This window comes from Schistocerca americana, chromosome 1 (assembly GCF_021461395.2).
Source record: "Schistocerca americana isolate TAMUIC-IGC-003095 chromosome 1, iqSchAmer2.1, whole genome shotgun sequence".
In the NCBI taxonomy this organism is placed as follows: Eukaryota; Metazoa; Arthropoda; class Insecta; order Orthoptera; family Acrididae; genus Schistocerca; species Schistocerca americana.
Genome location: NC_060119.1, coordinates 526,979,244 through 526,996,708, shown reverse-complemented (window position 1 = coordinate 526,996,708; position 17,465 = coordinate 526,979,244). Strand labels below are relative to the sequence as shown.

Below are 17,465 nucleotides of genomic sequence, written 5' to 3'. Positions count from 1 at the left end.
TCTCTTCTGTTCTGGTTTTCCCACAGTCCATGTTTCAGTACCATACAATGCTGTACTCCAGACGTACATCCTCAGAAATTTCGTCCTCAAATTAAGGCCGGTATTTGATATTAGTAGACTTCTCTTGGCCAGAAATGCCTTTTTTGCCATAGCGAGTCTGCTTTTGATGTCCTCCTTGCTCCGTCCGTCATTGGTTATTTTACTGCCTAGGTAGCAGAATTCCTTAACTTCATTGACTTCGTGACCATCAATCCTGATGTTAAGTTTCTCGCTGTTCTCATTTCTACTACTTCTCATTACCTTCGTCTTTCTCCGATTTACTCTCAAACCATACTGTGTACTTATTAGACTGTTCATTCCGTTCAGCAGATCATTTAATTCTTCTTCACTTTCACTCAGGATAGCAATGTCATCAGCGAATCGTATCATTGATATCCTTTCACCTTGTATTTTAATTCCACTCCTGAACCTTTCTTTAATTTCCATCATTGCTTCCGCAATGTACAGATTGAAGAGTAGGGGCGAAAGGCTACAGCCTTGTCTTACACCCTTCTTAATACAAGCACTTGGTTCTTGATCATCCACTCTTATTATTCCCTCTTGGTTGTTGTACATATTGTATATGACCCGTCTCTCCCTATAGCTTACCCTTACTTTTTTCAGAATCTCGAACAGCTTGCACCATTTTAAATTGTCTAACGCTTTTTCCAGGTCGACAAATCCTATGAAAGTGTCTTGATTTTTCTTTAGCCTTGCTTCCATTATTAGCCGTAACGTCAGAATTGCCTCTCTCGTCCCTTTACTTTTCCTAAAGCCAAACTGATAGTCACCTAGCGCATTCTCAGTTTTCTTTCCCATTCTTCTATATATTTTTCTTGTAAGAAGCTTAGATGCATGAGCTGTTAAGCTGACCGTGCGATAATTCTCGCACTAGTCAGCTCTTGCCGTCTTCGGAATTGTGTGGATGATGCTTTTCCGAAAGTCAGATGGTATATCGCCAGACTCATATATTCTACACACCAACGTGAATAGTCGTTTTGTTGCCACTTCCCCCAATGATTTTAGAAATTTTGATGGAATGTTATCTATCCCTTCTGCCTTATTTGACCGTAAGTCCTCCAAAGCTCTTTTAAATTCCGATTCTAATACTGGATCCCCTATCTCTTCTAAACCGACTCCTGTTTCTTCTTATATCACTTCAGACAAATCTTCACCCTCATAGAGGCTTTCAATGTATTCTTTCCACCTATCTGCTCTCTCCTCTGCATTTAACAGTGGAATTCCAGTTGCACTCTTAATGTTACCACCGTTGCTTTTAATGTCACCAAAGGTTGTTTTGACTTTCCTGTATGCTGAGTCTGTCCTTCCGACAATCATATCAGTTTCGATGTCTTCACATTTTTCCTGCAGCCATTTCGTCTTAGCTTCCCTGCACTTCCAATTTATTTCATTCCTCAGCGACTTGTATTTCTGTATTCCTGATTTTCCCGGAACATGTTTGTACTTCCTCCTTTCATCAATCAACTGAAGTATTTCTTCTGTTACCCATGGATTCTTCGCAGCTACCTTCTTTGTACCTATGTTTTCCTTCCCAACTTCTGTGATGGCCCTTTTTAGAGATGTCCATTCCTCTTCAACTGTACTGCCTACTGCGCTATTCCTTATTGCTGTATCTATAGCGTTAGAGAACTTCAAACGTATCTCGCCATTCCTTAGTACTTCCGTATCCCACTTCTTTGCGTATTGATTCTTCCTGACTAATGTCTTGAACTTCAGCCTACTCTTCATCAGTACCATATTGTGATCTGAGTCTATATCTGCTCCTGGGTACGCCTTACAATCCAGTATCTGATTTCGGAATCTCTGTCTGACCATGATGTAATCTAATTGAAATCTTCCCGTATCTCCCGGCCTTTTCCAAGTATACCTCCTCCTCTTGTGATTCTTGAACAGGGTATTCGCTATTACTAGCTGAAACTTGTTACTGAACTCAATTAGTCTTTCTCGTCTTTCATTCCTTGTCCCAAGCCCATATTCTCCTGTAACCTTTTCTTCTACTCCTTCCCCTACAACTGCATTCCAGTCGCCCATGACTATTAGATTTTCGTCCCCTTTTACATACTGCATTACCCTTTCAATATCCTCATACACTTTCTCTATCTGTTCATCTTCAGCTTGCGACGTCGGCATGTATTCCTGAACTATCGTTGTCGGTGTTGGTCTGATGTCGATTCTGATTAGAACAACCCGGTCACTGAACTGTTCACAGTAACACACCCTCCGCCCTACCTTCCTATTCATAACGAATCCTACACCTGTTATACCATTTTCTGCTGCTGTTGATATTACCCGATACTCATCTGACCAGAAATCCTTGTCTTCCTTCCACTTCACTTCACTGACCCCTACTATATCTAGATTGAGCCTTTGCATTTCCCTTTTCAGATTTTCTAGTTTCCCTACCACGTTCAAGCTTCTGACATTCCACGCCCCGACTCGTAGAACGTTATCCTTTTGTTGAGTATTCAATCTTTTTCTCATGGTAACCTCCCCCTTGGCAGTCCCCTCCCGGAGATCCGAATGGGGGACTATTCCGGAATCTTTTGCCAATGGAGAGATCATCATGACACTTCTTCAAATACAGGCCACATGTTCTGTGGATACACGTTACGCGTCTTTAATGCAGTGGTTTCCATTGCCTTCTGCATCCTCATGTCGTTGATCATTGCTGATTCTTCCGCCATTAGGGGCAATGTCCCACCCCTAGGACAAGAGAGTGCTCTTCCGCCCTCTCTGACAAGGCCGTTGGCAGAATGACGCTGACTTCTTATGCCGGAAGTCTTCGGCCGCCAATGCTGATTATTTATCGAAATTTAGACAGTGGCGGGAGTCGAACCGGGGACCGAAGACGTTTTGATTATGAATCAAAGACGCTACCCCTAGACCACGGGTGAAGTAGTAGAAATGAGAAGTGAGAAACCTAACATCAGAACTGGTGATCAAGAAGTGGACAAGGTTATGGAGTTCTGCTACCTTGGAGACAAAATATCGCATGACGGAACGAAGCGAGGAAGGCATAGAAGCAGACTAGCAAAACCACAATGTGCATTCCTATCTAAGAGTGTCAAAATAGGTCTTAATTTGAGGAAGAAATTTCTGATACTATGCATTCGGGGCAGTGCATTGCATTGTAGTGAACGTTGGACTGTGAGAAAACAGGAACAGAAGAGAATCGAGGAGTTTGAGATGTGATGTTGAAGAAGAGTGCTGAAAATTAGGTAGATAGATAAGATAAGGAATGAGGAGTTCCTGTGCAAAATAGGCGAGGAAAGGAATGTGCGGAACACAGACAAGAAGAAGGGACAGCATGATAAGACTTGTGTTAACACAAAATGGAATAACTTCCATGGTAATAGAGGAGCTGTGGAGGGGAAAACTATATGGAAAGCATCCAGCAAGTAATTGAGGACGTATGGCGCAAGTTTTACCCTGAGATTCTGAAATGAAATGGTTAGCTCAGGAGAGGAATTTGTGGCGGACCGTATCAATCTAGTCACCTGTAAACAGTTTCCTTCCCTAGGAAACAGAATACAAAAGAAAATAAGAAAGTTTGTTTTCCTAATGTTATTTGTCACAGTTAGCGTGTGTGTGGAAAACGAATAGGTGGTTGCATGGTAGATGGCCAGCCCACGGTAATGTCATGCATTCCGAATTAAGTAGGGACTTCAGAATGTCGACCCACGGTAAGACCACTACGCACAACAGTGAACATTGTCAGAAGGGAGCACATGTTCTGCGGTCCGTGCCGTCACAGTTCTTCTGCGGTACTGGTAACATATGTCAAAGTTGACGCAGCAACTGGAAACGTACTCCAAAAAACGCGAGGCAGTACGATACTTGTGGTCAAACATCTGAATGGCACACAGATTGTTGGTGAAATTATGACGATGTATGGAGCAAACGTAACGTCGCGTCCAGCCACAATAACATAATGCTAACAATTTTCCCAAGGCCGCACAGACATGGATGACTGTGATCGGAAAGTCCGGATCTTACTCCACGCTGTTTGCATCTTCCTGGCAAGTTGAAAAACATGTGGGTAGAAAATATTTTCTAACAATGAGTACGTTTACACAGCGACTCTCGAATTTCTCCGCGACCAAGGAGCGGTTTTCTGTCGCAGAGGAATTGAGCGATTGGTAGAACGTCACCACCGTTCTTTGTAGATACTCGGTGACATTGCAGAAAAATAGCTGTGCATGGGTCCCCATTAGAAAACTTCAGCTACTTCTGTAAAACTTCGATTCTATGTTGTGTTATCTATAAGACACAGGGGAGGCAAATTATTGTTAGTGGGAATTTTCAATGTAGATTTTGATAGAACTTGATAGAAAGAATGACCTTGAAGTATTGATTTTCCTATGGGAACTGTACAGGAAGCCAGAAAAAATGTTTTTATAGATCAAGATAAATTTAATCAAATAAAAACTTTCTCTGTTAAGAATGGTCTTTCTGATCATGATGCCCCGCTAGTTACAGTATATGACACAGCTCCATACAGTAACGAAAAACATTCCTCCAAAATAGTGCGTTCAGTTAACGATTTAACAATTGCAAAATTTTAGGGAAGCTTGCAACAGTTAGACTTGGATGAGGTGTACAGGAAACCTGATGCTAATTTAAAATTTGCTTATTATACCTTTGTGAGTCTATTTGAAATAATATTCCCTGAGAAAACAGTGAATCGTATTTGTAAGAAACCATATTAGAAGTTGTGGCTTAATAAATAGATAAAAATAGCTTGTAAATAGAAAATGGAAATATATCTTACAGGTGAAAGGACAAATGATCCAGTAACGGGGAAACATTATAAAAACTACTACACTGAAATAAGGAATGTTAATAAAATGTCAAAAAGCATGTATATTATGTCTGAGATTAGCATCTCTGATAGTGAAATTAAAACAATTTGGAATGTTGTTAAATGGGAAACAGGGCAATCGAGAGCACAAGAGGAATATAGTTCTATCAAACTCAATGAAAAATTTGTTAACAAAAAGTCGGAAGTATAAAATACTTTTAGTAATCATTTTTTAGTGTTGTAGAGGAAATAGGACCCAGCTGTTCATTAGAAAATTCTGGATTGTACGTGGAAGAGACAACACCTTCTCAATTTCATAAAACTGGAATTCACCCCACTTCTCCTACTGAAATTAGGAAAACAATAAAATCACTGAAAAGTAAATCTTGCATGGAACTGATGACATTTCCAACAGAGTACTGAAAACTTGTTTCCGATAGGTAAGTAGATTTCAGCCACATATGTAGTAACTCACTGAAACAGAGCATTTTTCTGGATGGACTGAAATACCATATTATTAAATCATTGCATAGAAAGGGGGATAGGTCTGATGCTAACAACTACCACCTAGTATCACTTCTGACAGCTTTATACAAATTCTTGAAAAAACAATATATTGAATAGTACGTTCAGATATTTGTAAAAATGAAGTACTAACAGAATATCAGTTTGGTTTTCAGAAATGGTTTTCAACAGAAAATGCAATATATTCTTTCACTGATCAAATATTAAATGCTCTGCATAACTGAACATGATTCACACAGTCAAAAGCCTTTGACAGATCACAAAAAAATCTAATGGATTTTGATTTTTTGGGATCTGTCAAAGGCTTTTGACTGTGTGAATCATGAAATTCTTCTAGATAACCTTAAGCATTGCAGCATGAGTGCACGAGTAGTTTAATTCATATTTAACTGGAGGAATGCAGAAGGTGGAAATCAACAGTACAGATAATCTGGAAAAAATCAGCACTCATATAACTGGAAAGGTATCAAGAACAGTGTCTTACAGGATTCAGTCTTGGGTCCCTTATTGTTCTTAATAAGTGTTAACGACTTGCCACACTACATTTATGAAGATGCAAAGCTAGTTTTTTACTGATGATACAAGTATAGTAATCACACCAAAATAACAAGAATTAGCCGAGGAAATTGTAAATAATCTCTTTCAGAATATAATTAAGTGCTTCTCTGAAAATGAACTTTCATTAAATTTTAAGAAAACACTCTATGTGCAGTTCTGTGCAGTAAACGGCGTAACACCATTGAAAAATATAGACTTTGAACACAAGTCTGCGACTAAGGCAGAGTATCCAAAATTTCTGGATATGCACAGATAAGAAATTGTACTGGAAGAAACACACTGATCATCTGCTGCAATGTTTGAGTACAGCTCCTTATGCTATTAGTGTTACTCCAAATTTTGCTGATAAACATATCAATAAATTAGCCTACTATGCCTATTTTCATTCACTGCTTTCGTATGGCATCAAATTTTGGTGTATGTAATCAGTAAGAGAAGAAGTATTCATTGCACAAAAGTGTGTAGCCAGAATAACAGTTGCAGCTCACCCAAGATCACCTTGCAGACATTTATTTAAGCAACTAATGATATTCATAGTACCTTCACAATACATATATTCACTTATGAAATTTGTTATTAATAAACAATCCCGAACAGAAAGTAACAACAAAGAGCATAGCTACAGCACTAGAAGAAAGGACAATCTTTACTATTCTGGGTTAAATTTGACTTCAGCTCAGAAAGTGGTGAATTATGTTGCCACAAAAGACTTTGTCATTTACCAAATAGTATTTATAGTCTGATAGATAGCGAACCAGCATTTAAAAACAAATTAAAAGAATTTGATGACTCCTACTTAATAGATGAATTTTTAAGTATGAAGTAGCAATTGTAAAGAAAAAGGATTATTTTCTATAAAGAAACTTTATTTTAAACTCATACAATTTCACATCATTACCAAATGTATTCACGATGTATGGAACAACTGTTAATGCAATGTCTCGGTTCACCCAAGAAGCATGTATGGGTGTAGCATTCTTGAAACCAACATTTGCGTTAATTTTGTTTGTGAACACTTGGCAGTTTTCGTTGTTTCATCACAAATCGCTTACCACTGAATCAAGTCTCCACATTTTGGGATTCCTAGCTCATCCAGAAACCTTTTAAGACTCTGTGTAATATATGACTTCACGTTTGCTATTGATTTTTTTCAAAGAATCTCCTCTCACTGGGTTACTGTCTAACCGTTTGTTAGTTATCTGAATGTCTGGTGGACCATGCTACTAAACATTCAGAAATTATTCTATGGAGTAGAAACAACCGTTGAGCAGTTATGATTTCGATTTGAGTTGGAAGTTAATTTTATTATTTATTAAAATTCTTACCTCACTGAGCAGAAGATCTTTCATGGTTGAATACCTCACTTCCTGTGCCACACTAATTCGGCTGGCCCGTGTAAAATATTTCTCCTTTTAGCTTGATACGGGGTGAACCATAACACCACCGACGAACGTCTTGAGGATGTAGTACTGAGCAAAACGAAACAAATGTCTACTAAACATGGGCCCTAAAAACATACCCTAAGGGCTCTAAGTACTTATTCATCTTAGATAACGTGAAATACATATGTTCTATTGAAAGACCTCTGCGTTCAATATTTTGGGAGAAGGTATTGAGGACTATACAAGAAAAAATATACAGTAAACATGTGCTCTAATGTCCGTAACTTATGAACTATGAGCACTTGTTCGGTAGAAGAGATGCGCCTCACAGTAACTCATAGCGCTCAGGGTATGCATTTTAAGGCCCATGTTCACTAGACATTCCCGTCCTGTTTTAGTCCATACTATCACCTCAGTAAGTTTGTCGCTGGAGTTACGGGTCATCCTGTATTTATGAATGTATCTGTTTTTTGGACTCTGATTGTTAACGATCAACTCCACGAAAAAGTAAATGTACACTAAGGCTGTAACAGGTATTAATTTGAAGAGCTGTGTACAAGGTCTACTAGGGTGGACACCACACATTATTATTATTAATACACAATCCTTCCCCACAAAAATTTTTCCCTCAATCACGAGTTACCTCAGAATATTTTGCTGTAAAACATTATGACAATAGGAACAGTAAGTCAGCTTGTGGAAATTTTCATCTCCAAAATCTGATATTGTCTGTAATTCAAAAATTGGACTTTTAAGATCTGTAACATGTGACTCTCAGTTCAAGTTATCAATGTAAAAAAACTAGTCGTTCAGAATATTCTGTTCCATTTGACGTTTTGCCCTCATTAATTATTTCAGACATTGTGGTCAGACTAAGTGCGGTACTGAATTGCATATATCGCGTTTTATCTAAACTCAATTTGCAGAGAACCCGTTGTTAATTTTAAACAAAATATTATTTACCTTCATTAGTGTTATGGTTACTCCTTTAGGCTTGATTATAATACTTCCATCAGCAGCAAAGGGATGTGCTTCTGCCCTTTGGATGTACAGCGCCTGAAAAGATTTAGTACCCATGGGAGGACGACGCTGATTTTGATCCGATGATGGCGTATGCCACCTAGGGGACAATAGATGTAGTGACAATGGTTGCAACGTCGTCCTCCAACACATAGCGTAATGGCACAGCTACCAGAGCGTCCGTCATCTGTGTCTGCGCTTTAATGGGGAATACTCACAACCGGAAGGCTCAGTGTGTAATCTCCCCACTATATGTTTCTGCATGAAACTTAGCCAAAATTTACCTCCCCCACCAATTTATAAAAAATCTACGTATTGTCAAAACTATGTACCCACAAATTGTGTCCCAACTTAAACTCGTATGCTGACCTTTGACAACACAGAAACTAATTTCAGTTGAACTGTAACGTGTGAATACAACTTGTCCTTATATTAAATGTGCAAATGAAGTACAACAACTATCTGGACCTAACCAAAATTTCCACGTACCTCGGCTCTTGACAACATTGTTCTAGATTTCTCGAAAGCACAACAGCAAATAAAATTTCCAAACAATATTAAAACTGTTGCTTACCACATAGCGCAAGGTGGTAAAGAGTCATGGTAATTCATCTTTAAACAGTTGGATGGGAGAGTAACTTTTTCTGTGAAATGATATTCCAAGACAATGATTTTAGAAACAAGAACGTACCCAAAAGACAGAGTAAAAGTTCCTGTGATCCCCACTCATAACATTTGTCTGAACAACAGTATTCATAACAAAGTGAACAATAATTTAAGAAGGGTACAATGTTAACAAAGAATTTCTATAAAAGCCAAACACCTTAGTCAGTTGATATCTTAATGAATGACTCATTGAAGTGGGGTGTTCTTTCTCTGAGCTAATTAACTAGCTGACAATAATCATTCCGATAAACTAGTTGCGCAGTGCCGCAGTCTTAGTTCAGACTTCTTTTCAAAAATAATAACATTTTTCAAAATTTATATTCTTTTAACCTTCAGATATACACATCATATTCATCCTTGCTGTCCTTTACGATAAATCTTTCTTCACCCAACATATACGAGCACAAGTCAACAGAGCACTACTGAAAACGTCCATCATCTGCCACACTCGAACTAAGAATGTACCAGACTGCGCAAGGGAAAGACTGTGCAACTGAAAGACTAAAGATTCTGTAACAGTAAAGTAACATGTTTTGTGCGTGACGTGCATGACGGTAACTTAAAAAAATCAAAATGACGTATCCAGCTTACAAGTGTGGTACAGAGGTGTGAAGCAAGTAGGCAACCATGCCACAGAAATTCTCTCTGCTTCCTACAGTCAATCAAGCGGGTTTGAAAGGGGTCAAATTTTGACCTTCCGAGCGGCGGGATGGTCCTTTCGGAGAATTGTCACACGAATTGGACGTGCTGCGTCATCTGGGCAACGATGCTGGCGTCAGTGATCACATCGTAGACGAAATTCTGGACATCCGACCAGCACAGACGCCCTCCAGGATCGTCGTATTGTAATGGCAGCAGTGGCAGATTGTACGGTTACCAGAGCATAGATAAGAGAATTTGTGAGACCAGTTGTGTCAAGAAGAATTCTGCGAACTGTTATTAGCAGTGGGATTACGGGCACGTACATTTCTATCCCGTCTTCAACTCACGCCGCAGTATCGACGTGAACGGTTCGACTAGTGCCGTCAGAGGATCACTTGCAAAGATGGTCTTCAGCGATGATAGCAGATTCTGTCAGCAGACAAGTAATGGTTGTTTGCTCGTACGACGTAGACCTGCTGAGCGCTGTTAGTAGAGTACACTCGTCCAAGAGACACTGTCTTTACCACAGGCCTGGGGTACGATAACCTACAACTCTTGTTTACCTCTGATGTTTCTGGAGGGGACGCTAACCAGCGCTCGGTACGTGCAGAATGTCGTTAGACCCATTCTTTTGCCGTTCTGGCAACAGAAAGGTCATACGTTGTTCCGACAGGATGATACTTGCCCACACACTACCAAAGAAACTCAACGTGCTCTGGAAGACGTGTGGCAACTTTCTCGGCCAGCAGCATATTCTAACTTGTCTCCAATGGAGCACACGAGAGATATGATGGGACTAGAAGGGAGTCAACCAGTAGCTGTTACAGAAGTACGTGAACAGGTGGAGCAGGTGTGGCATGACTTATCCCAGGACAGTATTCGCCATCCGTACTATCGACAGAATGCCAGAGTCAGCGCCTGCATTGCCGCCCGTGGAGGCTACGTCATGTGCTAATACGGGTGTTTCAGCATGGGTCGACAGCTAATACCTGAGGACCGCTTGTGCTCTTGATCGGGTAAATGTAATCATTTCATGTAGTCCATAAGCACTGTTGCAGCTATAAATCTTGAGTGTATCGGGAACTTCTAAAAGGGTGTAATACTTTTTTTTTTGGGTATGATGCCACATCATTTGTATCCAACAAGAATAAGAAGGCGATCAGGCCGAATAGGTCCTGAAATACACTCCTGGAAATGGAAAAAAGAACACATTGACACCGGTGTGTCAGACCCACCATACTTGCTCCGGACACTGCGAGAGGGCTGTACAAGCAATGATCACACGCACGGCACAGCGGACACACCAGGAACCGCGGTGTTGGCCGTCGAATGGCGCTAGCTGCGCAGCATTTGTGCACCGCCGCCGTCAGTGTCAGCCAGTTTGCCGTGGCATACGGAGCTCCATCGCAGTCTTTAACACTGGTAGCATACCGCGACAGCGTGGACGTGAACCGTATGTGCAGCTGACGGACTTTGAGCGAGGGCGTATAGTGGGCATGCGGGAGGCCGGGTGGACGTACCGCCGAATTGCTCAACGCGTGGGGCGTGAGGTCTCCACAGTACATCGATGTTGTCGCCAGTGGTCGGCGGAAGGTGCACGTGCCCGTCGGCCTGGGACCGGACCGCAGCGACGCACGGATGCACGCCAAGACCGTAGGATCCTACGCAGTGCCGTAGGGGACCGCACCGCCACTTCCCAGCAAATTAGGGACACTGTTGCTCCTGGGGTATCGGCGAGGACCATTCGCAACCGTCTCCATGAAGCTGGGCTACAGTCCCGCACACCGTTAGGCCGTCTTCCGCTCACGCCCCAACATCGTGCAGCCCGCCTCCAGTGGTGTCGCGACAGGCGTGAATGGAGGGACGAATGGAGACGTGTCGTCGTCAGCGATGAGAGTCGCTTCTGCCTTGGTGCCAATGATGGTCGTATGCGTGTTTGGCGCCGTGCAGGTGAGCGCCACAATCAGGACTGCATACGACCGAGGCACACAGGGCCAACACCCGGCATCATGGTGTGGGGAGCGATCTCCTACACTGGCCGTACACCACTGGTGATCGTCGAGGGGACACTGAATAGTGCACGGTACATCCAAACCGTGATCGAACCCATCGTTCTACCATTCCTAGACCGGCAAGGGAACTTGCTGTTCCAACAGGACAATGCACGTCCGCATGTATCCCGTGCCACCCAACGTGCTCTAGAAGGTGTAAGTCAACTACCCTGGCCAGCAAGATCTGTCCCCCATTGAGCATGTTTGGGACTGGATGAAGCGTCGTCTCACGCGGTCTGCAAGTCCAGCACGAACGCTGGTCCAACTGAGGCGCCAGGTGGAAATGGCATGGCAAGCCGTTCCACAGGACTACATCCAGCATCTCTACGATCGTCTCCATGGGAGAATAGCAGCCTGCATTGCTGCGAAAGGTGGATATACACTGTACTAGTGCTGACATTGTGCATGCTCTGTTGCCTGTGTCTATGTGCCTGTGGTTCTGTCAGTGTGATCATGTGATGTATCTGACCCCAGGAATGTGTCAATAAAGTTTCCCCTTCCTGGGACAATGAATTCACGGTGTTCTTATTTCAATTTCCAGGAGTGTACATCTGTACCGATTCGTCTTCATTCTGAAGATGCCGTCTCACTGTGCGCACTCCCTTAGTTTATGAATGCAACGGTTACATCTTTTCAGTTGGATAGGACGAAAACCAGTTTCCAGCTCAATATTTGATAATACATTGGAAATAATAATAATGAAGCACGCCTGTCCTTTCATGCCTGCCAGTAAGATCAAGGAGAAGTCACTACTGAATAATGACGTAACACGAGGTTACAAGGTTCCTCCCCAGTCTAATATCCCTGCAGGTTACCCCCCCCCCCCCCCCAAAAAAAAAAGAAGAAAGGCAACATGAATTCAATAACTGCACCTATTTACCCGTTGCTTGCGCTGCGTGTTCGCAAAACGTGCACCGCGCAGTCATCCACGAGCACCTTCTTGTAAAACGTGCGCTGCGTGTGGAGCGAGGAGTGCGGCCGGCAGTCGGCGATCGCCCGCCCTGTGGAACGGGATGAGCTCCACGGCCTCGTCTCTGTGTTTGCAGGCGGTGTTCGGCTTCACGATGTACAACTACGAGGCGCCCTACTACGGCGACTACGTGTTCCCCGACTGGGTGAACGTGATGGGAATCCTGATCGGCACCTCCGCCATCGTGCCGATGCCCGTTTTCGCCGTCTACCGCGTCACACTCAGCAAAGAGGTGGGTTCACCGCCGGCCGTCTGCTGCTGCTCTGCTTTCTGTACTCAACGCTTCTCGACTTCGACGATAGGCTAAATTTATAACTGGTGAACGCTGCCCCCGTGTTCGTGTTACAGCGTGTTTCAGTGTTTATGAGTTTGCGAGTCACCTTCGAGTTACGTAACCACACTTCGTTTTACATAGTTTTTAGTTTGTAACAGTGACATTGTTTTAGTTACAGGTCGAACAGAAAGCTTATCATATATTACCACTACAAATATTTTGAGGAACAACAGTAATATTCAGTGAAATTCATACGTACCTAATGGCTGAACATATTTGGATGAACTCAGAACTACAGAAATGACAATCGGAATCTGTTATTTCTGATCAGATAGTGTACAGACAAGTAATGACACCATCACGTCAGAAAGGATCACATTTTTAACTTTAGAATGCGGTCTGCAGCATAACAGTGCAACCACGATTCGAAGTCTATCGATTCTGAAAATGACAGCGTCTGTCTCATAAAACTTACATTACAGCGTTTTTATAAAGTAGCGAACGTTCGGGGGCCAAAATGAAATTATCAGACAATTGAACTGCTAAGGAGTTGCAAAAAATTGTTAACCGCCTTACATAAGGACATCCTGCTCGAGTGGATTGCAGATGTGGTCGTGAAGTGGAAACCACAGTGGAATCAGGACTGGGCAGACCTCTTGTACTGCCGGGCAGAGATATTCGAACTTTGCGGAGCGTGGTTGTAAGAAATCCCATGAAATCAGTGGAAAGAATCATTTCTGAGTTCCAAAATGCTTTTTTGAAATCCATGGCATAAAACTGTATTAAAAGTCTTTCATTACCGTCTCTTTCAGTGTTGTACAATCATCCAAATTTTTTCTGCACCACCACATCTCAAACGCTACGATTCTCTTCTGTTGCGTCTTTCCAATCTGTGAGTCACTACCACGCATTGCTGTGCTTCAAAAGTACGCCACTTTTATCAGGTGGTTAACTATGTCTTAGTCCCTGACACCGTTTCGGATTTTATTCGAATTTGACGAGCTAGTTAATCGAAAATTTTTGGTTCAAGGACTTCGTAGCATAAGACTGTGTTGTCATAGCAGTAGGCTGTTTACATTTTATAGCCTTTCACTGTGTAACGAATCCACACACATTCTAAATATGTGTGCATGTTTCTGTGTGTGTGTGTGTGTGTGTGTGTGTGTGTGTGTGTGTGTGTGTGTGTGTGTATGTGTGTTGTCCACATCTCCTCCTAAACCTTAAACCATTGAAGTGATTATTCAGTCAAACTTTGCACACATATCCCTTAAGGTCAGGGAACAATCGCTGTGGCGGTAAGAACCACCTATTCTAACATAGGTCAGGAGATATGATGTCATGAAGAATGAGCTGCGTGAAAAACTGCCCGATTGTGAATGACGTTCAGATTTGTTACTTCTTTTCTATTTAGTTTATTCGCAACACATTTTGCGCACAGTATCAACATATGCCGCTGAATGTACCTACAAAAATGTGTCATTGTAAGACACATAGATCAGGAGATATGACGTCATAAACACTGAGTTCGTGAACTGCGGAATCATGCTCGAGGTTTAAATTCGCAACTCCTTTACTACTAACTCTCCTCAGACCACACCGGTGTTACTTATGTTTTAATGTTTGACTTTTTGAAGAACATTATGTCTTATATTTTAATGTAGACTTTAGCAACTCAGCTGTTGAATCACTGTACATCTTTGACGATATGTTCTTCATGTAATTACCTTACCTTCTGATGAAGTCACCTGCTCAAGGTATATAGAAAACCTATGCAACCGGTTGGCAGATTTTTACATATTTTTCAAATCTATTCGCAAGATATTTCGCAGACAGTATCCACGTATGCTGCTGAATGTACCTACAGATATAAACCATTGCACGACAAATAGCCCAAGAGATATGACATCATTAACACTGAGATGCGTAAAAGATTGCCGCGTCGTGTATGAGGTTTTAATACATTTAATCTTTACTACTAAGAAGCTCGTACAGTCGAGTCAGATTAAGGAAATTCCCGACACCTGGCAGCGCTATTGACAGTTTTCACCTGCGAAGTGGAAACGGCTGTAGGCGCCAACAATAGCCCTCTATAGTGCTGTGAAGAGACGTTGCCATAGAGACGTCTACAAAATCGGGTTGTACTCACGCAAAGCAGCTGCGCCGAGCGTACAGAAACTGTCCGGCATCATGTTTTTTGGTTTGAATACTGCACTTATGCTCTTGTATGTTATGCATATTTCTTTGTACGACTGATTCATATTTTCAGTGGTGTTTTCAAGAGTACATGGAAATTAAACTTTCTCGATACCTAACTACAAACACGGTTCAATTTTTGTTTTTCTTTCGAATGGAAAATGATCAAAATATTCAGCCAAACTCGGGATTGTCATATAAGGGCCGGTCGGGGTGGCCGAGCGGTTCTAGGCGCCACAGTCGAACCGCGCGACCGCTACGGTTGCAGGTTCGAATCCTGCCTCGGGCATGGATGTGTGTGATGACCTTAGGTTAGTTAGGTTTAAGTAGTTTTAAGTTCTAGGGGACTGATGACCTCAGAAGTTAAGTCCCATAGTGCTCAGAGCCATTTGAACCATTTTTCGGGTTTGTCAACTGGTAACACATAAAATTTTAGGCCATGGAACCTTGCAAATGCAGATGTTTTTATTTTATTTTTTGTTTTCGTAAGGATGTTACAAGTAGAGTCCTGTGTAGTCCGAAGTAAAAAAAAAGGCTGTTTCACGTGTAGCGTTACAGGGCTGCAGGTTTGGCGCTGATGAAAAAATTTCGCAGCGTGCGCTCTTTCCGCCGCCCCCTACGCGCTACGTGGGGAGTTCGTTGCTTCTTGCTTCCTTTCATGAGTCCCCCAGGGCAGCGTTGTTGTACGGAGCAGCCGGTGATGACGACGAAGCGGCGGCGGCAGAGCCCGCGGGTGCTTACCGGGAGAGCCCGTTGGTTGCTGGCCGCGTTTGACATTCTGGTCGCCTGTTCGCAGAGGGGAGCGGCGCTGTTCCGGCCCACTCAGCGCTGGGGCCCCGGGGGCAAGCTGCTGCCCACCCCCAGCTCCACGTCGACGACGCCGCCGCCGGGGGCCGGTGCAGACGCCGCCTCGCCGCCCGACACCTGCTCGCAGCACTCCGGCTCCGCCTCCAGCTACTCCGCCTACGAGAACTACGCCTTCAACAAGGAGCCCTGAGCTCCATACCTGCTCCTGCCGTTGCCTCACCACAGCCGTCACTCATCCGTTACGCAGAAATTCCACTTCCAGTCTCCGGACACTGACTACTGGACCGTCGACCGAACTTATATCTTTGAGTCTGCGGCAGACAATAATATACCTAGTCACTTGTTACGTCTCGGGAAGTAAGACGAAGGCATTAACTAGACGCTTATCGAGATGCTCACGTCAGACTTCGATTATTAAGGCAGTGGACGTGGCCTTAACTGATCTCTCAAGACCAGTTCCTCTCTCACTTAATATATGTACCGTGATATCATGGGGATGCTGAAACGTGAACTTCTCGCCACTAAAAGTATCTTCGAAACTACGAAATTAAAATACTGGACTTATGTATGTTTTCACATCTTATAAATCTTTCCTACAGAGCACCCTGGTATTCGTTACAATTAAATCATGAGAGTTTCGTCCCTCTTTTCAGACAGCATTTGGTTCTGAAGCAAAGTGTAATTTTCAATGGCGCCCAGCGAGGTAAAAAAATGTCTGTGCCAACGACGGGGGGGGGGGGGGGGGGGGGGGGTGGATGAACCATGTCAAAGGTAAAGTAATGCCTCACAACGAAAACGTAATTCAGTAAACTACTTGAAACATTTCAGCCTCCCTTACACATATTCTGTACACAGGCGCAGTGACACACGCATACGCACACACAAAGGAGAGAGATGGAAGAGGGGAAGGAAGGGAGAAAGAGGGAGCAAGAGAAGGAGGTGTGTGTGTGTGTGTGTTTGTCGAGAGGAAGTAACTTCCTGATATCACGAATCAAATCCTAATGAATTACAGAACTCGCAATTTCTGTCAACGTAAATGTCTGTTATACACGTAAAAATTGGCTCATTTTAATATATCGAATTGCATTATGAAAGTAAACGATAATCAGTGAAACAGAAATTACTTGTCAAGTAAATAAGTTTCACAACCATATACCTATGTAAACTTATTAACTCACAGACTTTTGGCATAGGACTTCTGTGCCCTTTAATACATTATAGTCTTACCTACATAATGTCACCAAAGTTTCGACAGATGGTACAGGGTGTCGCACTCAAACCTGCTTGATTTCAAAGACCGAGGGAAAAAACGCACAGTAGATACCGCAGTGAAAAATGCACCACATTGTACAGCATCTCAAAGAATTTATTTATTTATCATCAATACATCTCTACATGTGAACCATTTGCAGCACGAGGAATATCGAGTATATATTCAATTTCTTGTCAAGTTCTTTGTAACATTTCCTACGTTATTGCTGCAATCGCATTAGTGATACGATGTCGCAACATAGGA

At 42.6% G+C, this 17,465-nt stretch overlaps 1 protein-coding gene across 1 annotated transcript in view; it reads left to right on the top strand.

Annotated features, from left to right (window-relative positions):
• LOC124571027 (sodium- and chloride-dependent glycine transporter 1-like) overlaps window positions 1-16,139 on the top strand; it is a 282,388-nt gene extending 266,249 nt beyond the window's left edge. The window contains exons 11-12 of the mRNA XM_047131108.1: window positions 12,752-12,907; window positions 15,939-16,139. Coding sequence (XP_046987064.1) covers window positions 12,752-12,907; window positions 15,939-16,139 — 357 coding nt within the window. The remainder of the gene's footprint in view (window positions 1-12,751; window positions 12,908-15,938) is intronic.
• Window positions 16,140-17,465: the final 1,326 nt, after the last annotated feature.